General features: G+C 45.7%; 1 protein-coding gene across 1 annotated transcript in view; it reads right to left on the bottom strand.

Annotated features, from left to right (window-relative positions):
• The window catches only part of C3_1H21orf58 (chromosome 3_1 C21orf58 homolog), a 142,107-nt gene that overhangs the window by 88,291 nt on the left and 27,681 nt on the right, over positions 1–26,135 (bottom strand). The window contains exon 2 of the mRNA XM_078683819.1: positions 12,712–12,772. Within this exon, the coding sequence (XP_078539945.1) occupies positions 12,712–12,772 (61 nt within the window). The remainder of the gene's footprint in view (positions 1–12,711; positions 12,773–26,135) is intronic.

The following is a 26,135-nucleotide window of genomic DNA, read 5'->3' as shown; positions in this document are numbered from 1 at the left end:
TCCTCGTGGGAGGCGCTGGAATCAAAGATGGACGCCATAGGGACAGATCTCACCCAGCTGAAAGATGAACATCGCAAACTAAAAGACAGAGTGACGACTAATGAAATCACAATGAAGGACATTCCAGACACGGTCTCCAATCTGCAGGATGCCCTACAGGTGGTGGAAGCCAGGATCAAAGTGCTGGAGGTGAGAGCAGAGGATAGTGAAGGGCGCTCCAGATGGAATAACCTGCGCATAGTGGGAGTGCCGGAGCGGGAGGAGGGAGCAGATGCGGTCCAGTACTCGGAGACATGGCTAAAAACAGAGGTGGCCCCGGAGGGCCTCTCTCCCTTCAATGCTCTTGAGCGTGCCCACAGAGTTCCGGCTAGACCACCTAAACCCGATGCCCCACCCCGTCCACTGGTGGTGCGACTACTACACTACCGTGACTGAGATTTCCAATTACAGCAAGCCGGAGAGAAGCAGAACCTGCAGATAGGGAACAGCAGGTTGATGATTTTCCAGGATTATACTAGAGAGGTGCAACGGCAGAGATCTTCCTTTTTGGCAGTGAAGTGAAAATTGCGCCAGCTTCATCTTCCCTATGCTATGTTGTTTCCGGCTCGTCTCCGGGTGTCTGCAGACATGGAGACGCACTTCTTTCTCACCCCACGAGACGCTTGGGACTGGCTAGAAACTAGACGTGGCAACGAACCACGCTCTCCGCAGAAACCCTCAACACAACCGAGGTCATCCCCTTCTTCACCACTTCCGAGGGCCCCCTAACCTACTGGACGGCACCAGGAACGTGATAGGGCGGTGAAGGCGGTGGCGGACATTAGCCAGGGAGAAGTTAGCCCGACCAGCAATGCCACAGACCCTGAGCACAGCAGATCTGAGAGCTCAAGAGCGAGGAGTATGCAGGGGCTCTCAATGAACTACCGGTCGTCACTCCACAAACGGCGGATGGCATCTTCGGCTGATTGGACCATGGGATGTAGGCACAGGGGATGGTTGACTGCATAATGCTAGCCCTTAGCCTTAGAGGCCGAAAATGTTAACCGCAAGAGGGCAGGTTTGTATCACAAGGTGTTGCTGAGGGTTCCTTACATGGGGGAGGGGGATCCAGGGGGGTTCTGGGACCATCGAGAGTGGAGCACCCACCACCACTTTTAAGTTTCTTGTTTGATAATTTCTGTTTGGATGGGGATCTGTTCACGTGAGCCTGTCCTGGGGAGTGGGAGTTGGGGCGTTTTTATTGTTGGTGATAGTTGTTTAGGGGTCAGGCATGTCGCTATCAGAGAAACGCACAGACAGGATCTGGTGATGCTAGAATGGGTTCCCCCGTAGGTATCAAGTGCATGACCTGGAACGTACGAGGGATGCACACTATGAGTAGGCGACACCAAATACATGTCTACCTGATAAGGCGAGGAGTGCAAATTGCACTATTGCTGGAAACCCATCTGACACGAAATGAAGGGGCAGCTCTACAGCGCCGCTGGAGGGGACAGGTATTCCACACAGTATATTCAGCTTTTGCAATAGGGACACTAATATGGGTCTGGGCAGGGGTACCTTTTCAATGTGTTCGACAGATAACAGACCCTGACTGTAGATTTGTGGCAGTGGAGGGGCGCCTAGATGGCCGGGACATACCAAAGGGAGTGTCTATGCCCCTAACGTTGACCAGCCGTCATTCTTTGCTCAACTCACACAGACCCTAGCGCAGACTTTGACTGGTTCCGTGCTGCTCGGGGGACTTTATTAGCATTACTGACATTAACTTGGACCGCTCTCACCCACCCCTACCTGACGCTCCTACACACAGAGTGGCAGAAACCCGACGAAACTGGCAACAGCATTGGGGGCTGACGGACAGCTGAAGGGCCCATCACCCGGGGGAGAGGGACTACTCTTATTTTTCCGGGCTACATGAGCTGCATGTCCGCTTAGACTCCATTCTTTTCTCCCCAGATGTGCAAGGGGGAATTATACAGAGCGAGTACTTAGCCAGGACGATATCTGACCACAATCCCCTTCTAGTGTCTCTGAACTAGATGCAAACTAGGACCACTATCCCCAACTGACGTCTCCGTCCTGAGGCCCTAGAAGACCAAGTATTTCGAAACACAATAGGCGCTGCCATAGAGGAATATTTCCAGGATAATACTGACACGGCCACCAGCCTCCTCGTTGAGTGGGACACTTTTAAAGTGGTTATCAGGTGTCGATGTATTGGCGAGGCAGTGGGCGTATGTAGGGCCCTTTTGAATGATGTACAGGAAGCGGAACAACAGCTTCGAGTGGTGGAAAAGGATAGGCCAGGTAATGAGGATCTACAGGCAGACCTTTTGAGGGCCAGGGAGGAACTAGCAACTCAAGTAGAACGGTTGAGGTGCTTTGACTACAGGGCATACACGGCTCGGGCACATGCTGAGAGGGACAAATCTGGGGCACTACTGGCTTGGCTGGCCAACCCGGCGTGCCGTGGGATGCCAATCTTAGAGTTAGGGGGGAGAGATGGGATAACCTATTATGGTCAACAGGCTACAAACGCACTGTTTCTGGAATACTATACTGCCCTATATCGAAACCAGTTAGATCCAATGGTACTGGAGGTACAGGGATTCTTGGATATATAACTTCCCCAAATTGTGGTTGGGATATAGAACTAGGAGAGATCAGGGGATCCATAAAGCACATGGCCAGGAATAGAACCCCTTGCACAGATAGCCTTCGGTTGAGTTCTACGCCACGTACGTGGACAAATGGGCTCCCCCATTACAGGCCTTGCACAACAGATCAAAGCGGGAAGGCCACCTACCGGTATCAACTAGAGAAGCGATAATCATACCACTCTTAAACCGGATAAACCAGCATGGGATCGAACTGCCTACCAGCCCCTTGCCATGCTCAATCTAGACTACAAAATACTGAGTCACGTATTGGCTAGTCGGCTGAAGCTTCACATGACGACCCTTGTACATGTGGACCAGGCGGGCTTCATCCCATCTCGGAACACTGCCATGAATATACGCCGACTACTCCGGCTGCTGGACGGCCCCGGGCAGGACGGGCATGAGGCTTGCATACTGTCCATTGACATAGAGAAGGCCTTCGACACCCTCGAGTGGCCATATCTTTTTAGAGTGCTGCGCGCTTTTGGGTTGGGTGAGGGATTCGTAGCCTGGACGGCGATATTATATAAGGACTCCACTGCTCGGGTGCGCACGGGGAGCGTGATCTTGGAGGCCTGTGTTGTGGGCAGGGGCACGAGACAGGGGTGTCCGCTCTCTCCCCTCCTGTTCGTGTTAGCTATGGAGCCGCTGGCGGTACATGCACGATCAGGACAGTACTATCGGGGCCTTGCTGGGGTGGGTCAGTCCCAGTTTAGCGCCTTATACGCGGACGATCTCTTAATGTTTATGGCTGACTCTGCAGGAGATCCACGCAGCGCCAGGGAACCGCTGACCCAGTTGCGACGTGTGACGGGCCTCAAGGTCAACTGGAATAAGACGTGCCTCTTTCCTTTTCAAAGTGGTAGAGATGATCCACCAGATAAGATTGACGTGGCATGGGAAAGTAGATGCCTGACGTACTTGGGAGTGCGTATTTACCACGCAACCCCTGACTTGCTGGAAGGTAATGTTGACGTTGCACAATACCCGGAGTAAATTTGAATTCTGGGGGACTCTCCCGCTGTCGGTGGCAGGACGGGTAGCGCTACTAAAGATGATCACTTTACCGCGGTTGTTCTACTATTTTGGCACACTTCCTCAATGGATCCCGCAAAAATTCTTTGCCCAACTTAACACCATGGTTACGGGATTTTTATGGGGCGCTGGGAGGCTCAGGGTGGCACTCACTACCATGCTGAGACCCCGGAGGGAGGGAGGCTTCGCGGTACCCAACTTCGAGGCCTACTACCATGCCGCCCAAATACAGTGGTTTACAAAATGGATGGTGGGGAGGCTTCAGACTGGGGAAACTCACGGGGGATTGGACCCGGACTTACGACAGCGCTCTCGAGTTCTACTCCGGCTCCCCCTGAGTGAGAGAGAGGCCCCGAGGGACCTGTAGGGGGTGCGTCAATGCTGGAATAGGGCTAGTAAAAGGGCCAAACAAGGACCTGCGTACACACCTGAAATTCCGCTCCTGATTTGCGAGGCACTACCACATGGGAGGGGGGACTGGCAAGGGATACGGGACTGGGAAGAGACGAGAATATTCACCATTGGTGACCTATATGAGGACAACACCCTGCTACCCTTTAATGACTTGCTAGAGAGGTACGCCCTACCTAGGCGGGACTTCCTCTTGCATGCCACAGTGACGACAGCCATCCGTAAACACTGGAAGGAGGGATGGCGGAGCCCCGCCCTCCTTGGCATGCCAATATGTGGCATCAGCAGCTGGGACGGTCAAGGCGGTCACCTGCCTATACAGACGGCTCACCCAGGGGCACAGGCACCCCTTGGAGAACCTGCGTGACAAATGGGAAAGGGACCTTGGGATACCTATAGAGGAGAAGCCGAGGGAGGCGATGGTGGAGAGGGCATGGAAGTGTTCCAGAAACGCGAGATTCCAGCGAATCCAGTTCTTTGTCCTCCACAGAGCATATCTCACCCCGCACAAAATTAACAAATATTTTGGGACCCGTACACTTTGTCAGCGAAGTTGGCTGGAAAACGCCAAATTTTTGCACATGCTCTGGGAGTGCCCACTACTGGGGCCGTTCTGGGGAGCAGGGACGACTAAATTAGGAGACATAACGGATAGGGACAGCTCATTGACCCCGGGATATTGCCTATTGCACTGGTTCCCCCATACTGCCCGCAATAAAGTGACCAGTAAATTCATTGACCTGGGTTTAGTCCTAGCTAAGGGGGAAATCACCACGCACTGGAAGGCGGCCACCGCACCTAATATCTCACGATGGCTGTGAGAATTCACGCAGTGGGCTGACTGTGAGGGGATTTATAGGTTGCCGATGGCGCAGAGAACAAGTAATGAAAAAACAATGGAGACAGCGAGGGCATGGATGGCGCTGGTAGATCTACTTAAGCATGCACTATATAGTGGCTTCCTCTTTGCAGTCACCCTGCTAATAAGAATAATGCACCCAGATGTTATACATGACTAGATACGGAACCCAATAGAGAAGTACATGATGGCGCGACATGCCTGGGGGGTGGGAGGAACGGGGATGGGGGTGGGAGAGGGGTTTGTTCACCTATTTGCTGTTTAAATAGATATGCGTGAAGATGAGAATAGACCACTGAGAAGCTGTTCTCTGATATAAAGGCATTGAATGTTAATCTGTGAAAGTTGCTAGGAACGTGGAGCGCGGTTACCCTTATGGTGACCTCAACAAGGAATGAGAAACAGGGAACAGGACTGCATAGATTCAACCATGATTTTTAGCACCCACTGCTTAAGACATGATGAGACCCTATTGTTGACATGTACTGTTACTAATTGACAAGATGAAAGTGAATAAAATCTGTTTTAAAAAAAAATGATTGAGGAATGGTTTCTTGTTGTTTAGGCTGTCCTCCTAAATATTGGAAAATCAGTGTTGTGTAAATCTTACCAAAGTCCTACAGAGAGATGATGTAGTAAACTGTCAAGGCAGCAAATGACCACTTTTGTGGATACGGACGATTGCAGACCTCAACCAAGAACTAGATGTCAGTACGGAAACTACCTCTAAACCCAGGGAGGACATTATTAATGTCCCCCATCATGTGCAGGTCAGTAGAATGACATTTGAGTAGTTATCGGGACCTGCCATCCTATGAGGTTGATAATCTTCTAATCTAATCTACCTCAAACTAGAGTAACAAAGAGACATCACTGTTGTACCCAAGGCCCATCTGAAATACTGCACTAGATAGACAGCTGATAATTCAAACATGCACACTGATGCCACATTCCTAGAGCAAACTCAATGCAAGCCTTTTCACGTTCCTTTAATTTCTCAACGTCAATATCATTGTTGAAGGTTTAGTTGGTAGAATGTCATTTAAAACTCAGACAATAGTAGGCACTGGCTGGTTTGAGCTGGAAAACAACCAGTGTAGAAAACACCAAAGAAATACATGTTTATGTTTGCTAGTGCTTCTTCCTGCCTACATGTACAAGAAGGCATCATGTCTTCCACATCATGTAACTACCAAGTTCTCAAAATGTTTTCCCAGCTTAAAGTCATGGGATTCTAAACCTTACAGACAGTTCAGACGTGGAAATTAACTCAGTTGAAATCCTATTTAAAAGAAACATAAAACAAATTGACTATGCAGTTAAAGAGAGGCCAGCGTTTGAGTTTCATTTTTATTTTTTTTCCCTTTTAAAAAAATTTTTTTGGGGTGAGAGTATGAGATCACATGTTACACAGCAGAATATAATTCATTCAAGATACAAAATGCAAAGTACAAAATCCAACATACATAAATAACGGCCGCGAGTGCATCAGTATGTACCAATAATATATAACAAAAGAAGGAAAGAGACAAAACTCTAATTAATTAAGTGGTAACCATTCTCAATCTACGTGGCCCAGAGGAGGTTCAGCATGCAGTACAGAAACCTAAAACTAAACAGTTGACATCACACTCGTCTGACCCCTCATCCTTGCCGCCCTCCAACCGGCCACTGGTGCCCAGAGCCGTAGCCCGATATCTCTTGTTTTTAAGCCCTTAAGTTCATATAAGGCTCCCTCGATATTATGGATACCGAGGAGCCTACATAGCCACATTTGAAATGTTGGGGCCTCTATATCTTTCCAGGCGGCTGAAATTAATATTCGAAGTACAGCTACTGCTATAAAAACTAAAGCTTCCTCCTCGATCCTTAGATTTAATTTAATATCGCAGCCCATAATCAGTAATGTTGGGGATAGATTTATTTTAATGTCTAGCAGCCCCTCTAGAAAGGCCACAATCTCGGTTTTGATTAGCTCCAGTTTCTCGCACCCATAAAACATATGTACAATATCCGCTGGTCCTGTTGTACCCAAGGCCCATCTGAAATACTGCACTAGATAGACAGCTGATAATTCAAACATGCACACTGATGCCACATTCCTAGAGCAAACTCAATGCAAGCCTTTTCACGTTCCTTTAATTTCTCAAAGTCAATATCATTATTGAAGGTTTAGTTGGTAGAATGTCATTTAAAACTCAGACAATAGTAGGCACTGGCTGGTTTGAGCTGGAAAACAACCAGTGTAGAAAACACCAAAGAAATACATGTTTATGTTTGCTAGTGCTTCTTCCTGCCTACATGTACAAGAAGGCATCATGTCTTCCACATCATGTAACTACCAAGTTCTCAAAATGTTTTCCCAGCTTAAAGTCATGGGATTCTAAACTTTACAGACAGTTCAGACGTGGAAATTAACTCAGTTGAAATCCTATTTAAAAGAAACATAAAACAAATTGACTATGCAGTTAAAGAGAGGCCAGCGTTTGAGTTTCATTTAGAGTTTGGCCGGTGGCACAGAAACAGCAGTCACAGCCCCCAGCAGCCCAGCCACAAATTGGCCATCAAATCTTGATCTGGATTCAGGTCTGGAGACTTTTGTTAGCCAAAACTGTTTCTACAAATATGGCGGAAGGAGTTTAGGCAAAAAGTGACAATGCTGGCTGTTCTAGCTTGGGTGTTGTGCAACACAATAAAGGCGCCTACTGCCTCCAACAGCACAGAAAGATGTGTCTCCATTATTGGAAACACTGCATGCCCCTCTATCCCCACCACTGTTATAAATGAGGAGGGAGAACACGGAGGTTGACAGGCTGGACATCCAACAATTGCCACATTACCACCAACCTCTAAAGCGGCTCTTTGAGGCGCCACCATATTGGTTACATTTTTTCGCACTCTTTTTTATATCTGTGACAGAGGATTTGTGTGACATACCTGTGCCAAAGTACATTCCACAGAGATGGACTATACCATTTATGCTATATTGGGCCATGTCTAACAACCCTTCCACCATGTTTACATGAGATGGTTAGATATATTCACTATCTTCTCTAAGTTTCGTAAGGTCACAAATTATATAAACAGAAAATGTACTGCATGTCACTGTCACATTATTACTATATTACTAATATTTACCCAGTCACTTAAAAACATCAAAGACACACTACATGTTCACGATTTGCTCTTAATTTCTGTCATTTATCTCTTCAGCATGCATGATAAATCCAATTGAACAGAAGTGACCTGTTGTGACGAGAGAGAGGGGGGGAGCGAATCATCTCTAAACACCTATAGGTCAGCCTGTAAAAAGCAGGAAATAGTAGACACAGGCAGCACTTGTGCTTTTAGGTGTATGTTCTTATTTTACATACAGCTTGTGTGTTTATTTGTATGCCTTCGTTTGGGGAGGTTTATCAGCATACACAGTTGATAGTTTTCTTGAAAGAATATTTGTGCTATAAGACTGCCAGAATAAGGCTTTTTGTAAAAAAATATCTTTGTTAAGCACTTTTTAGAGCAAATGTTGAGACATATTTTTCAAGCTGCAATAGACTGTAAACACCAATGTCAAGTATCATATAAAGAAGCATCCACAAAAAATACAATAGCTGAAATCAAACGTGAGCCCTGATCAAAGGAAAACACCATTGGTGAAAAAGAGCAAGAGAAAGAAGAATTTGTAAGAAAGCTTGACAGAACACCATAATGGTGCAAACACATTTTTTTTTTAAAACAAGTATCTCTGGGTGCATCAGCAACATATTGCAGGAAACCACAATGTCAACTACTGAGCCTGTTTGTTGCACTGAGGGTCACCCCAAAGGTAGTAACCGCCTACACCCGCCTGAACAGCAAAGCTTTGTCACACAAAATTACAGTCAAACGGTGAAGTATACTACACTAGCTCTGGTCTTCTTGGGTGTTTTGTAGACGTAGAATATAGATTGTATCATGTGTAAAGGCAATATTGATGTTTTTCTATTTTCACTATATTTTGTATTTCTAGTCTGAATGTCAACTGCCTTAACCCGAAATTCACACGATGTAACTGCCCAGCAAAACGTACTCCCAGATACTACAAACATCACCAGGTCCATTGTCGGCTGTGCCTGGTCAAAACCCAGTCTCATTGTGAATACACTCACTCTCCTCAACCTGGATCCATATATCTGACAAGAACACGAAGTCGGCTGGAACACGTGCTCCTTGCGGCCAGCAGCATCTCTTGGACACGAAAAAAGCATAAAAAAGAGCAGTTCTTAGAATAAACTTTTGCAGATTTGTTGCAGTTCCTAAAAAGTGTTTCAGTGCCTCAACCACGTAGCCCGGGAATAGAGACAGGCTTATAAAGAAACTGGGAATTGATAATGGGTTGCCCTTTACATTATGGAAAGTTGTTTGTGCAGAATGGGAGAGAACTTTAACGCCTCCATTCTGTAGCAGTGATGCTCTCATTAAACCCGATGTGGATACTATGAACCTCTGACAGTGCTTGTTTTCATTCAGGAAGCGGTGTCTACGGTGCTTCACATTATTGCAAGGCACTGACTTAAAGTCCAGTCACACCTTGGCGCTGCAGCTAACCTCAGTCTATACAGCAACCTGCTGGCTTTAGATTTTGAGCAATTCCATACAGAAATCCTGTCAAACTCTGAGCAGAGCCCAGGATTGATAAGGTGCTCCTCAAGCAAAGTCAGCAACACAGTTCCTTGTTCGATATGGCCATCCTGCCTAGACGAACCACTATCGCCTTGATTTGCATGACTATTGAGTTTTTTCTTTCTCTGCTGTGTATAACATCAAATGCCATGTATTTATTCGATTTTAAAGAGTGATACTGATGCAACCAATGATTAATTGGAAGTGATGACCAGAATCTTTTGTTAAATAAAAACAGTTTAAAAAAAAAGATATGGCCATCCTGCTTGCCCTTTGTGCTTAAATGCAATGTCTTTCTCTCACTAAAGGTCATTGGCGAGTTTCAGCTCATTTCTTTAAAAATCTTTAACTGAAGTTTGATGATTTGCATTATTCCTGCCCAACAAGCCAATACAGGTCATCCCCTAGGATTTTACAATTCGCTGTTCTAAATTTACAGAGCTTTTTAATGTTGGAAGTTCCCAGACAACTCATTGGTGTCATGCTGTGTTGTCCAAAGAGCTTCTAGGGAACTTATTATCATCTCCGAAATGGGCACAGACGATTCTATTCCTGCAAATCCTGATGACATTGACTCCAGCACAGACTATTTTACTACTGCAACCGTGACTTCTATTTTATTGACTTTCTTATGAAAATCTTAAAGTGACCCCATCAATACCCTATCGCAGTTCATGAGATAAGACACATAACCTCCGACAGCACATTTCGAGGGGCTTGCCTTACTTTCTGAGCACATTCTGGGGTGAAAATAGCCCCCCCCCATTCATTTCACCAAGGACGGATCATCTTGTGGTCAAGAGCGCTTTTATATGTTTTCTTTCCCCTTTGTTGTGCACCTGAGGCTGTCAAAGCGTTAAAATATGTGTAATCTCATTTGTTAACTAAAATGTTCGTACACCCACAGTCGTTAAAGTATTCAGACACCCTGCAGGGTCAGAATATTAGGACTGCATGTCCTCTGTATGTTCAGTGGCCTGATGGTATAACCCCTACTAGTTCTCTCCTCCATCCACGGGGGAGCAAATTTGAGGAATAAAATTCACTACAGCGATTCTAGTGCAGACAGTGCATTATATGTGGACATTGCGCTGCTCCATTCATTAGCGCTCTGATGGATTCATACAGCTGTCACTGCACCTCCCCTGTCATGAAGTAGTACCTGGCACCTACTTGGTTTCGAGGCAGATCACTAAGGTGGGAAACAGCTCTGTTGTGGATTTAATGGATCCACAAAGGTCTCACCTATGAGAGAGACGGTGATTCAGCCACCAGATACCCACTGCAATAGGACATACAAGGGTTTCTTTCCCAGACTGGTGCAACCTGGCAGAGAAGTGATCAGAGAAATTAGACCACCACATTCCAGAGTAAAGCTTTTAATGTTTTTAAGCAAAGATTTGACTTAACCAGTATCACTGTGCCATGCTTTCTAATATCCATTGAGGCATTATACATAGCAAAAGAATTCTGTATGTGGAGGTAGGAAGTGTGAAGTCTAGTGTAAGATTTGGGAATTACATGAACATTAGAATAGTTAAGGCACATATACTTTCTTTTATATTTTATATTCAGAGAAAATTATGTTAATTTCCAGCTTTGTTCTATTTTGTTAAGAATTTGAAACCTATGACATTAAACAGTGAAATCATGTTTGGGAAATCATAGTTGCAAGATGTATAAAAACCTTTAGATATATATGCAGCTTTAGGGCAAAAGAAGCCCTACCTGACTAGCACATCAAGCAAGGTAATATGAACATATTGTGACTGATCGCTTTTGGAACTTTAGTCAACCAGTACCCAATATACCTTAGCGTCCACAGAGGCAATCACTGCAGGCACCTGGTGTTAACCTCTTATCATCTTATATCTCAAAATACTTTTATATTTTCTAAGAGCCTTTTAACTCCTGATTGACTAAATGGTTTGTATCCTCTTGTACTGTCTCATAAGTTTTAACGTTGAGCCTTTAATTTTTATAAGGTTTATTAAGCCAACCCTCTACATTATCCTCAGTAGTCATGTGCCTCACTAGTTAATCCTGGATACTTGCACAGAAACTATTCTTGAATCCCAGTCCCACTCATCCGGATTCCCACATATCAGACTTTGGTTCTTCACAATCATGGACTCTGCAGGCTCATCAATACTCTGGCAAAATTATCAATTACATTTCTAATTTTTCCCCTTACATCATCTGTTATTATATGCTAGCATTTCCTAGCCTGGTAACGGAATGCAAAGGCCCTCACAAAAAACAAAAAATCTGAAGAATGTCCACTTCATTCAATGTTGAATTCCCTGTAACGCGTTGCAAGATCTAAAGAAACAAAAGTGAACGCAACAGGCCTCCACTGAGCACCTGCCAACACGTCTCTGCTGTAGGTATTTCATGAGTATGCCACTCGTTTAAGAAATCAGTGTGAAAGATGAAAACTCTCCTAACATTAAGACAACATGGTCAGTCTTTATTTATTTATTTGCAGTTTTATATAACAAAAACTCGACCCCGAGGTAGCAGACCGCTCTACATCATGGGCACCGTTAGCACTACAGATAGACACATTCATTTTTTAGGCACAGGGAGTTTACATGATTTGCCCAGAATCACGGGAGGTTTGAGCCTTCCTCCAGACTTGGACCTGGTTCCACAGCTTCAAGGTCAGCCGCTCTAGCCTTTAAGTCACACCTCCGCCCCTCCCAAGCTTCAATTGTATGGATCAGGCTCAGGTAACTCAAGCAACTCTCGAGCTTCCTGGGAAGGAACTTGCACATCATTCTTGGGGGTCACACTGAGGTACCTAGAGACTAGTTGAGCAAAGAGGCATAGTTTACTTGCAACAAATTCCTTCTAAAAGAGAAAAATGGTGAGCGGCACATTACTGTCAAATACATAGCATCATGGCACACGGCCTTTAACTTAACTTCCTCTTTTGACAAGACAACATCAGATACATATTCACCTGGTGTGCCACCTTTTACTGGTTCCTTTGTCACAGAGACACCTTGATCCCTAGATTCTTATTAATGCCCCAAGCGTCAGTGAACAAAAGTGTAAAAGCTTTTAGGAGACTCTTACTTGCTGTTGTCATTGGTGAATCATTGTTCTCCTCTGCATACTCTCGCCTATTCTCCAGTTTCTGTAGAGAAAGGGAAATGGGACTTTATGAGCATTATCTTTGAAGGAGGAAGGACGCACCAGTAGCTAGTGTATGTTTCTGTTTGCATATATAATCTCTTCCCTTCTTCGTCTGCTTGTTAAATATTTTGTTAATGTAGTTGGATACAGACCCTTAAAGCACACAACACAAACTGAATTAAGTAATGGTGATCACCTTGACCCACGCCACAAATATGGAGTTTAATACAGACTGGAGTTGGTGATAAGTAGATGACACGTTTGAGAATCATGCATGTATCATTTTATGTTGAGTTTTCAATTGAGCAGAAAAAACACCTGATCCTCTCCGCGGTTCCCATCATATGGAAACACTCCACCTACAGATGACACTATGGACCTATGAAAATCCAACAGCACATTCAGGCCTTGTAAACAGCAGCGTTGTGTAATATAAAAACACATTAAATAACACTTTCAGAAAGCTTGGCCAATCCTGCACCAATGACAGTGAAAGAGCTGCTTAGAGTAGGTGGGAGAAGAAGAAATACCAGCAGTGGATTTGGACCACTTTTTTTGACCCAATGAAGTGGCAGGAATCAGTTCTCTAGAAGTGTGCGTGTAACACGCCTCTAGATCGAGCAGGAGGTGGACACCCACATCTGAGCATCAGGCGTGTAGAAACAAGGATCAGGGCAAAACCAGTTGCTACCCAACATATGGCTGCTTGAGAAGGGTACTAGGTAAAAGGGATTAGTGAGGTTGGAGGACAGGCTGATGAGGAGGCTTAGGAAAAACGCTAGTACATTCTAACATGTATTAGTTCCAGGTCAGCTGTCTCTTTCAGAAACTTAGGTCACCCAGTAGCCCCAGGTCGCTCTAGACAGCAGCATTATAAAATTGTCACCGAAGGATCTGAAAGGTGGTCCAACTGGCTTACCAAACCAATCACATTGCTATATTTCATGAGTATACTGAAAATGGCAAACCTATGTCTCTTAGTAGTGCATATTTGTACTGTAGATCTGTGACTTTTTATCTCAGTTATGATGATAGGAGAAAATGGAAAGAGAAAAAGAAAGAATAATAGAATGAAAACTTAAAATATTTTTGGGGAAATCACAGCAATGTTATTGGCTTTGTATTCACTGGAAAGAACTAAGGTATAAAGCGACATAGTTAGGCTAGGTGCTAAGACCTTGACTTACGTTGAAAAATAAATGACTGAAAAAAAGGTTGAAGTGATGTTATAGCTAGGCACTGAAATGAATGAGACATTAGCTTACATTTAAAAAACGAAAGTCACTGATATACACCAGTTGTGGTTTAGTCAACTAATTGTGACTTGAGCCTCCATCATGCACTGCTTATGACCTCAAATTTTACATCACTAATGACATCTCAAATTACATCGTTGTTGACATTACTGAATAGTTTTTTTTCAAACAGATTTTATTAAAGGTTTTGTCGACAGTACATATCATATCCATTAGCATCATCATTGCCCATGTGGACAGTTTGCAGGTCAAACAATCCACCATAAAACCGATTACAAACATCCAATAAATTGGCAACTCCCACTACCCCGTGAGTCAAACCCGCTATGTGAGGAAGATACATAGAGGATTATCACATTGCTGGCCGCCTGTTCCCGATCTGTCTGGATGTCGTGAGCAACATGGGATGAAGCACGTACGATGTGGGGTATAGAGTGTATGGTATGTAACACAATTCCTCAGTGAGCAGAGGGAGTCAATGCCAGTGGACCCTCTGGTTTTGGGTAACCTGAATGTGGGTCTGGGTCCTTCAAGGAGTCTACTAGTGTCTCCCCAGCTCGTGCTATCTCAAGGGAGCGTATTCCTCTCCTCGCTTCTCTAAGTAAACCTTCTCCCTCATACCCAGCCTGTTTTTCGAGCTCCTTCTGCCGCACTGCAATTCGTGGTCCCCCAGGGGCTTTCCAGCTCCTCTTTTTTTCTCGTTTTGCTAAGATAAAAGCTAGATCGTGGAACCTGGTCGTAACCTTTGTTTTGGCAGTATGTGGGAACCAGTTTAATAAGCAGTGCCCTGGTGTACAGGGGACCTCTCTGGAGAAAATATCAGTTACTACTTTCATGACTTCCTCCCAATAAGGCACAAGTGGAGGGCAAACCCATAGCATATGTTTAATGTCAACTCCTATTTCCCTGCATCTCAGGCATCTCCGCCCACTTTTTAAACACTATAAAGCACACTGATAGACTCACAAGACTCATTTTGATACGTTTGTGGAATGTCAATGGATTAAACAACAAAATTAAGAAGGGTGCAGTCTTCAGTATCTCAAAAGATACTCACTACCTGTTATACAACTACAGAAGACTCACCTAATGGGCAATGGGTCATTCTTCCTTTGCCGTGGCCGCTATAATAGAATATATCATACCGGCTACACTAATGCCTCCAAAGGGACTGCTATTCTCCTACAAAAACAATTCCCGCTGCACGTCACAAAAACACACCATGATGACCTGGGCATTTTTACAGCAATAGAGGAAAGTATAGGAGACGGACATTGGAATTTTGCATCAGTGTATCCCCCCTCACCACACCAGGCACTGACACACAACCTGTTACGGTCCTTGACAGGATTAACAGTGGTGGGAGGGGATTTCAACTTTGCCATGAGCCCAAGCCTCAACACAAACAGCACCAAGCCTCATATCCATTCTCTTAAGCGCTTGGGTTAGCTCCATAGCCCTTACAGACGTATGCCGCACATTCCACCCTGGCATTAAATAATACACATTTTACTCCCACTCACACAGATCCTCCTCCAGGATCAACTACTTCTTTCTACGTACCATGGACACACCACCACAGTAGTACAGGCACAAATCCTACTCCATGCAGTAACTGACCATGCTCCTATAATGATAACAATAACATCGCCCATGATTTGACGATCTGGACTATGCCGCATGAGTGCCTAGTGGTTTCAAGACGCCTCCTTCACCGAATTCCTTAGGGAATAAACAGATCAATAATAAAAATAATAATAAGCATTTATTGAGCGCCTGGCTACACAAAACTGTGTGTCCCCGCGCTGACTGCAAAATGCAACCCATCGGGAAGAACAAGAACCAAAGGAGATAAAGTTAGTTTTTGGGGAATAGGTGAGTTTTAAGTTTAGCTCTGAAACACATTTCAGATGGCTCCATCCGCAGTTGGATTGGCAGAGCATTCCAAAACTTAGTGGCTAAATAGCGAAAGGATTTTCCCCCCATTTTAGCTTTTTTGATGCGGGGGGATTTAAATAGCATCATGCCCGCCGATCTTAGGTCTCTAATCGGCCGATGGATGGTGATGAGACCTCTCAGATAGCTTGGACCTCTGTCTTGAGCAATGCGATGTGCATAGCAGAGAGTCTTGAATATGATTCTCTCTTTGATAGGGAGCCAATGAAGCTTGGCAAGCGCAAGTTTGGTGGATGATCTCCGAGGGAGACCGAGCACCAGTCGTGCTGCTGAATTCTGTATGCATTGTAGCTGGTGCAGACCCTTCTGATTTAGACCAAGTAGGAGAACATTGCCATAGTCCAAGTGAGGGGATATTAAGGCATGGACTATGGTTTTTCTCGCATCGGTCGGCAGAAGGTCAAGTACTTTACGAAGTACTTTTAGGGTGCTATAGCATTTGCTTGTCACTTTATTCACCTGGGCTTTGCCTGAGAGGTCGGCGTCAAGCATGACTCCGAGATTTTTCACTTTCTCCACAGGCAAAGGTAGTTCTCCTAGTTCGCTAGGCCACCATGCATGGGACCAGACAGAAGTCTCTTTCCCTACTATCAATATCTCTGTTTTATCTCCGTTTAAACGGAGACAGTTGGTGTTCATCCATGTCGCTATCGTTAGCATACAGTTAGAGAAGTTGGAGGCTAAGTCTCTACTGTCTGGCGTTATCTTGAACACCAACTGGGTGTCGTCAGCGTAACTGACAATGCCCACCCCAAATTCCTCCGCAATGTGTGCCAGGGGTTCCATGTAGATGTTGAATAAAGTAGGGCTCAAACTAGAGCCCTGTGGAACCCCATGGCTAACACTGCGAGGCGATGACTTAAAGGGTGGGCAGTGAAGTTGGAAAGTTCTGTCAGTGAGGTATGACTGGAACCAGGTGAGAGCTGGGCCTTTTACTCCCATGTCTGAGAGCCGAGACAGCAGCGTTGAGTGCAGCACGGTATCAAACGCTGCACTCAAGTCCAGTAGGACCAACGCTGCTGTCTCTCCCTCATCCACCATCTTCCGAATCTGTTCGGTAGAATACAGAACAGCTGATTCGGTTGAGTGTCCCGATCTGAACCCTGATTGAGAGGGGTGGAGGAGCGATTCCTTCTCTAAAAACTCCATGAGTTGGAGATTGGCCACCTTTTCTATGATTTTGGCACAGAAAGGGAGAAGCGAAATTGGCCTTAAATTTTGGAGCTGAGTGATTGGAATATTAGGTTTCTTTTTTAATGGTATTACCTGGGCAGATTTCCAATTTTTCAGGACATGGCCTTCCTGGAACGATAGAGTGATCATATTGCTTATTTGGTACAGTAATAAGTTTTCCATGACTGCTTTGTACTGTTCCGGGGGGCAGGCGTCCATGGGGGAGCCTGAACAAATACCATTTATAATTTTCATTAATTCCTGTTTGTTGGGGGTCCTGAAGTTAGTGAAAAGGGGTTTGTGGGAGGCGGAATCTGGGTTATCTACCTTGTTTATATCTATCCTGGTGCTGCTAGGAAAAGTGGCATGAATTTTTCCACGAAGAAATCAGCTATCTGGTCGCATATCTCTGTGGAGTAGGTGTCTATAGTATCCAGGCGGGAGGAGATAGTGATTTCTCTGTAGATACCGAATAGCTCCTTAGTGGGGTTTTTAGATTCCTCGATTCTGCTTTTGTAGTAGAGACTTTTCTCTAGTCTTACCAATTTTTGGTATTTTTTCAGCTCGCTTCTGTAGTTTTCTTTGAGTTCTGGAGTATAGTATTTCCTCCACTTTCGTTCTATAGATTTGCATAGGGCTTTTGCATTTTTAAGTTTTTCAGAAAACCAGGGGGCATTTTTAGTTTGTCGAGCTGGAGGTTTGGTAGTCCATGGAGCAAGTTTGTCTAACACTTTGGTTAGCCATGATTCAAAGTTATCCCATATTTCCTGTAGGGAATTTCCTGTTAAAGGAAGATGTTCAGCAAGTTCCTGTAACAGCAGTTATGGGGTGCATTTTTTAAAATTACGGCGTCTGTAAGGAGGCATTTTAGTATGAGTATTGGTGATACATTTTCTGGCTATCTTGAATGGCAACATACTGTGGTCAGACCATATTAGTGGGATAGGTGGTGAAGTCTGAGCGCCTTCCCAGTTAGTGAATATAGAATCTAGTAAATGCCCTTGTTGGTGAGTGGGTAAAGTTGAAAGAAGTTTGAGATCAACCGCATTAAAAGCATTCAATAAGAGTTGAGCTTCCTTGGAGTGGCTATCCTCTAGATGGATATTGAGGTCGCCAAGTATGATGATATTTTTATGTCTGATGGCCAGCTGAGTAACCAGTCCAATAAGTTGGCTACAGAAGGCTAGCGCTGCTCCAGGAGGTCTATATATAAGTAAGCCTGTGATTGTGTTGGTAGCGTCTAATTTTATGGTGAAACTGCCGCACTCACTGTCCGTGATTTTTAGTTCGGTTAATGTACACTCTAGTTCTTTTTTGCAAATCATTGCCAATCCTCCCCCCCGTTGTCTTTGACGGTCGATTCTCAGAAGGCAATAGTTGTTCGGTATAGCCTCTAAGATCTCCGGGGAGGAAGCTTCGTCTAACCATGTTTCAGTAAGAAACATGGTGTCCAGATCTTCATTAATCAGCAAGTCGTGAATTTCAGTTTTATGTTTAGGCATAGACCTGCAGTTGAGTAATGCCATTTTAAGGTTCAGCATTTTGTTAGTGGTAAAGGTAATTTTAGGAAGTGGTTGATGGCATATATTACATTGTGCGGGTAAAGACACCGGGTCTATGGAGTGCAAACAATGATAGGACCATGGCTTACCGAGTCTCAGCAGGTCAGCTTTAGAATAGTAACAGCGAGGAGTCTTATTGGTGTGTGACTCTGCAGGTGATGGGGAGCCAGATCTATGGAGGCCAGCCCCGCGCCCCGTTCGATCGCGGACGGGCGCAGACGGGCTGGACTCTGGCTTGACTCTGGCTTGACTCCGGCGCGTGATCGGCGCGCCCGCAATGCGCGTCCGCTGCGCGGAGCCATGTACGTATGTTTTTATATCGTCGTCCGAGCGACGTTCCCAGCAAGCCCGCACTAAGATGGCCTCTGTTCTAATCACCCAGTCCCCGCAGATGACGGCCCTTCAATCGACCACACCCACAGAGAGAGTCCGAGCAAGTAGGCTGATCTTAACTGGGAAACAGAGTGAATCTCCAGGTACAATACACCTTTCCTCCTAAATGGCTATGGGCGTAGTTGAATGGCAAATTTTGAATTCTAAAATGCCAGAGTAGCAAGATCGCGTCTAGTAACTTCAACGCGAGGGGAGGGGAAAGGACACACAGGGTAATTCAGCAATTCAGCAATTTAAAATCAGCAGAGTTAAAAAAGCATAACCTCCCGGCTCAAGCCTCAGGAGAGAAAGCAAGCAGTCTGACTATGTTAGCAAGCAGTCTGACTATGTTAACCGTAATAAGGTCTCAGTGAACTCCCAGACAGATATTTGGGAAGCACTGAAGGCAGGCCTTAGTGGACAGGTAATTTCTTCTCAAACAGCAGCAAAACAACAAAAATACTGTGAACTCATAGAGTTTGAAGAAGCGATCTTCAGCACTGAGTGGGAAGGAGCTGGGCTCATGGATGAGCACTTACAGCACAAGAGAGAAATTATGTGGCTGTCACTCCAGCAAAATCTGCTGGACTCTACAACCTCTCTCATACAGCAATGCAATAAAAGATTGACAAGACGGGTACAAGGCAGGGAAACTACTATATTGGCTTACAAACAGAGACCCAGAGCTCCATATCAACCCTAGTATAACTTCTTCCATAAACAAACATTAACAGACCCCATACTGATAACTCAAGAATTTGCGTCCTACGACACACGCCTTCGTGCAGATCAATCCTCGACTACAGCTGACAGCGAACATCCAGTTGTGAATGATCTAATAATACCTAAACTCTCATTTAGACCGTCAGGGACTAGAGGAATCACTCACTGAAGAGGAACTCATAATAGCCATCTAATCACTTCCTGCAGGAACCCCCCTGCCCCAGTGGGCCTCCCCTTGAACTGTTTAAGAAATATGCATCACACTTGATGCCACTGCTGATGGGACTGTACACCGAAGCTCTAGAGTCCAGCAAGCTACCATATAGCTTACGCCGAGCCATTATCTCAGTGCTTCTGAAACCTGGGAGAGCATCTAATCACTGTATGTCGTGCAGACCGATCTCTCTCATTAACCTGGAGCCAAAGCTGTTGGCAAAAATTCTGGCAAATAGATTCCTAAGGTAATCAGACCAGTGGTGCACCCAGATCAAAATGGGCCAATGCTGGAACACAATACCCGACACTGCTAAAGGCAACTTCATACTGCAATGGCTCTGTCTGCTGATTCGAAGGACCACAGGATTGTGGTGTCGATAGACTTTGAGAAAGCTTTCAACTAGGTACAATGGAAATGTATGTTCTGCGTTCTTGAATGCATGGATTTGGCCCTTACTTTAGACGATATATACCTATACTTTATTCCAAACAATGGATTAAAGTGAATGGAGAACTGTCCCCGGCGTTCACCATTGAAAAAGGAATAAGACAGGGATGCCCCCTCCTGCCCCTTCTCTTTGTACCGGTCATGGATCAATTAATCAAGTAGATGCTCAACAATGCAGCTTCCACTGGCCTGGTAGAAGGGGACAGGATCTAGCTCTAAGCGGGCCATGTCCTAGTCTATATTAGTGACCCCGAAACCTCTCTACATTGTTTGATGCTAATACTAACAATTAATATGGATGCAGCTGGTCTTACAGTAAACTGGTCAATATCCACATACATCCCTTTAACTGGAGCACAGGATGATATACATTCGTCGGCGAATCACCTATGGGCAGACCAGCACTTTAAATATCTTGGTATGAATTATCCCGCACCAGACAGAGAGCATGAGAAATCAATGTTGTATCCTTAATCTCCAGCGTGAAACAAAACATGAATATGTGGGAAAGCCTACCTCAAATGTTATCAGGCAGGTGGGTCCTATTTAAAATGGTTTCCCTTCCCTGATTGCTGTACACCCTACAGTACAATCCATATGATAGACCCACCTCGTTCTTCCAACCTTTGCAAACAGTGATAGTGACATTCCTATTAAAGGGGGGGGCCAGCATCGAATTGTCTTTCCAAATGTGTGTTCGGACCATACAATGGGGGCCTCGGAATCACGGAGACATATCATCCCTGTCAATGATTACCTATTTATGGACCGTGCAGATCCAGCAACTGCCACAGAACCTCGGGTCCTCAAACAGCAGAATATATTTGATCTCCTCTACGGGTAATCAAACCGGTTAACCTTCCCCCAGCTACCCTTACATCATTACCCTGCTGACACCAGGCAATGAGGTGGAATGAATGGCACAGTGTGGCAAAAGGGGAAACACCATTATGGACTGGAAACTGGCGGAAACCCACAGCGACTTTAAAAGGCGTCAAACCAGGTAAAATTGGAATTTTTAAGCTGGGCGACATACGGGAAGGTAGCTTAATACGCACATTTTAATATCTCAGGGATATGTACCAAATGCAAAGGTCACAATTTTATCACTACCTACGAATATGACATGAACTTGAGCAACACCAAGCCTACAGGCCCTTCCAGATCACAATCCCAAAGAGACACACATCAAAATGGCCCACTTGGGGAAGAAGGAGTTATAGTGCACACTAGTAAATAATACCACAGACCTCATAACAGCATTGAGAGTGATGGGAGTGCGAAGGTGGAGCATTAGAGGAGGACTGGTTAGAGGCCCAGATGGCCCCCATAGTATTAGCTGTCTCCATGAAACTGAGGCTGATGCAACTCAAATATCTACATTGGGTGTACTACATCCCCACGTGACTGAGCAAAATGAACCATGGCCTAGACTCATATTGCCTACGATAAAAAGAGGACATGGGAACATTCTTCCACACTGCAAGGAACTGCCCGGTAGTGCAACGGTGCTGGTGCAATGTATGCAATGTCCTATCTTTGAAAATGGGGAGTTCGGTGATACTGGAACCTAAAATGATGTTGCTGAGTCTGATGGATGAATGGGGAGAGTGGGTGCACCAGACTGTTGGAGGCAACGAGCCTCCTTCTTGCCAAAATAGACATATCTCCAAACTGAAAGAGCGGGCACCCTCTGTGAAGGCCTGGACTTTATTTATTTATTTTATTTTATGCGTTTTTATATAGCGCGGACTTTACCCGAAGGTGTCAGAGCGCTTCACAATAGGAACAGAACTGATACATGAGGAGAAAATTAAGACTAATGGTAAGGACTACTGCGCCAAAGCTGAACAATATGGCCGCAAATCAAGAGGTTTCCCTGAAAAGCATAATAAGGTTTGGGGCTCTTGGATTGCCGATTCCACAAACAACAATGTATGACTGCCTGGTGACAAATGCCTTTCATATATCTGTAATACAATGGGGGAGGAAGATGGGTTGTGCGAATCATATTATTACTTGTTTGAAATTTGTAAACACTAATGTTGAAAGCTTAATAAAAAAGAGTTGAAAAAAATACTTAGATCATTTAATAAATCTCACAGTGTGCTATAGGCTTTCAAAAGGCAGCAGCAATACAACAAATTAATTTATGGTTGCACCTTCAAACAGGAAATGAACCCATCTTTCAACAAACACCCAAACCCTGCTGCACATGGCAGCAGGGTCAAGCCGCAGAGCTAGGCCTTTGCCAACACCCCCAGTGTAGCTAACAGCAACTGTGCACTGCCTTCAACCAGGCCCCATGGCCAACCCACCAATTATGGCCAAACTCAATCCAGCGTGTATGAACAACCACTGCTGCACAAGGCCTAAGACAATGCACAGCGATGGTTAGCAGTAGGCCCAATTTTTCAGGCAAGCACTGTGTTCTGCCCCACGCATACACTTACTTGTACAACTTCGGCCATGTGTTGCATAAGTTACGCATTGGTCCTAGCATCCGCCCAGGCCCTACACCCATCCCTCTACAAACACCTGAAGATAAATACCTCTTATTGTATTCTCACTCATGTTTTTTTTCTGAACTGATGCTGCTGGTTTTTCAACTCTACACACTGGGGCACTGCCAACCAGGTACCAGTGCATGTACTCTGACCCCAAAAACATGTACAACTTGGCAACACTCCTAACTGACATATTTAACTTACCTATTAGTCCCTAATATATGATACCCAAGTCTATCCAGGGCCTGTAAAGTTAAATGTCACAATTATACATGTCACAATTGGACTGCAAACACAAGGAGATGATGAACAAAGTGCTGAAACTTTTCTGACACTCACCCCCAGTCACAGATCTGGGTTGAATCCATCATCATTCTTTATCTCACTTCGCCAACCCTGTTCAGACACAGCTATACGCAAATCAGTCATGACCCTGTGCCTCATGGCAACAGTTCAGCCTGAACTGCCAAGCCATGTCTTCCCTGGACCGGAAACAAGCATCCTGGGACCGGTTTCGGGCTAACAGCCCTCATCAGTCAGGCTAGCTTGAATCCATTGGCAAAGTGAGCAAGGCACCCACTAATGGACTGCAGCACATATTGTACTACCACTAAAGTGACAATGCAAAGCATGCCTCTAGGCCTTCCCCTGCAGCCTGGGTAGGCAGTTTTAAAACTGCCATTCGACATGGACCTAAACTTTCCTTTTAAGGTTAAGCCTGTCTCTTCGAGACATGTTGTATACACTTTGTAGGGTTACAGTCGGCTCATTACTTTACATTTGTTTCATCAAGTGTCCTCTCAAACGCCTTGCTTGCAAGAGGTTAATCTTCCCTTTATGTCCCTCCTTCTCATGTGTTGGTCACTCCCACAGAGCATGACTCTATTATTTGTAGCCTTCCACTTGTGTGCATTTAGGCTTGTTTCTGCGCACTATTTATTTTCTTTTGTTTCTGCATGTGCTTCAGGAAGGTACAGTTTTCTTCCTCTTCGTATTGTTACGAGGTGTTTTCAGAGGCATTGGAAGGCTCTCCAGTCGCACAGCTGCTCCCCCTGCCTTTCGATATCGAATGTGCAAAAGATTGAAATAGGTGGGTAAATCTTGTTCTTAACTTGATTTTATTTTTATTAGCTAGCACTCCCTCTACAAGTCAACTGTCATCTTTCCTCACTGGTGTTCAGGGTGTATTGCAGCTTAGTTAACATTCCTCGAGCAGCCCGGAAATCTGTATCTACGTTTTTCACCCTGTGAGCGCTGAATTTGCCACACTCTCAGCTCTCGCCCAAGCATCCAGCGAGCGACGCCACTGCACCGCTTGGGGGGGCAGACTATGTTTCCAACGCCTGGTAATGAGACGTTTCGCCGTTATTAGGCCCAGATCCCAGAATCTCGCTTGGACTCTTGTCTGCTTCGTCCTTTTAAATAACCCCAACAGACATCCTTCCCAAGTGTGTGGTAAGGTACCCCCCGTCGCCCCTGCCAAGACAGTCGACACCGCGGCCCAATATGGCTGCAGCAGATTGCAGGACCAGAGGACATGTAAGAATTGTGCATCCACTAGTCCGCATTTAGGGCATCCCGTCGTAGTGAGTCCAAAGTAGCGATTAATTTTGTCCGGGGACAGATATGCTCGATGGATCACATAGTACTGTATGATCTTGAAGCGTGCATTGCGTGGTACATGTAGAGCACCTGCTAGCACCCCCGCCCACTCTTTATCTGTCCAGTCCCGTCCTCTATCAGCTTCCCATTTGTCACGTAGGCGCTGAGGGGAGAATTGCGTGTGTGAGTGTAACGCCTGGGATAGCCAGGGCACAAGGTGAGAGCCTTGTCCCATCACATGTAAGTATTGAATGAGCAGGTGTGTTGGCAGTTCCTCCGTTAGCGGGCCCCAAGCTTTCGTCAGTGTACGTAGCAGCTTCGCATATGTCAGGAACTGTCCTGCCGGCAGCCCCGTGTTGACTGTCAGTGTCTCGAAAGGGAGCAATGCACCTTCCTCAAACAGGTCGCCTAAGCTCTCTAAGTCAGCAGCTCCCCAGCAGTCCAGCAGCGGCGCCGAAAGCATCCCGGATCCCCAAGGCGTGCCCAGCAGCGGTAGGTTAGGCGCGTACGGTTTCACCGCTGCAGTGAGTTTCAGGCTTCTCAAAAAGCACCGTCTCGCCACCTCAAGGTGGAGTTGGTTCTGAACAGGAGACTTAGCCAAAGGGTGAAACAACGCATGTACCTGCGGGACTGTCAGGATAGTCGTTGTCGTGGCCGTATCACTCAAGTTACGTCCACTCAGCCAGTAGGCTACCCATTGCAGCTGTGCAGCCAGGTAATACAACTCATGATTTGGGACCGACAGCCCACCACTATCGGTCGCGGCATAAAGAGTTTTTAAAGCCACTCTGGGGCGACCTTTGTTCCAAATCAGTCGCCTATGTATAGTCTCTAGCTCGCGAAAGGTGCGAACCGGCACATATACCGGTAGGTTCGCATAATAATACAGTAGCTGAGGCAAAACAACCGCTTTCGCCAGGGCAATACGGCTGGGCACAGTCAATGGGAGGGTATTCCAAAAGGAAACCTGCGCTGTAATCGAAGAGATCGCTTTCGTGAGGTTGCCTTCCAGGAGGTCTGCGGGGTCGCGGTACACATGGACTCCCAAATAACGGAACACTGTGGGATACCAGAGGAGCCGCTCGCCCATCACCATTACATCGCACTCCGGCACATCTGCTGCAAAAGAGTACACCCCCGACTTCGCCCAGTTGACGCGCAACCCCGACATTTCGCCAAAGCTACTGAAAATGTCCGTGAGCGTTTGGGGGAAGCAGGTCAGGTCCCTGACATAGAGTAATAGGTCATCGGCATAAAGCGACACCGAATGCATCCCATCCATCAACGGGATCCCCCAATTCTCGCCAGAGGTGCGCAATCGCGCCGCCAGTGGTTCCATCATGAGCGCAAAGAGCAGGGGGGAGAGGGGACATCCCTGCCTCGTGCCCCTGCGGACACAAATCTGATCTGAGAAAAGCTTGTTCGTTCGAACCCGCACCACTGGAGCAGAGTAGAGGAGTTCTACCAATCGGAGGAAGTCTGCACCCAGCCCAAATTTCTTCAACACCAGCGCTAGGTAGGGCCATTCCACAGAATCGAACGCCTTTTC

This window comes from Lissotriton helveticus, chromosome 3_1, assembly GCF_964261635.1.
Source record: "Lissotriton helveticus chromosome 3_1, aLisHel1.1, whole genome shotgun sequence".
NCBI classification, from domain to species: domain Eukaryota; kingdom Metazoa; phylum Chordata; class Amphibia; order Caudata; family Salamandridae; genus Lissotriton; species Lissotriton helveticus.
The sequence above is the reverse complement of the archived record's forward strand: the minus strand, read 5'-3'. Positions and strand labels throughout refer to the sequence as shown.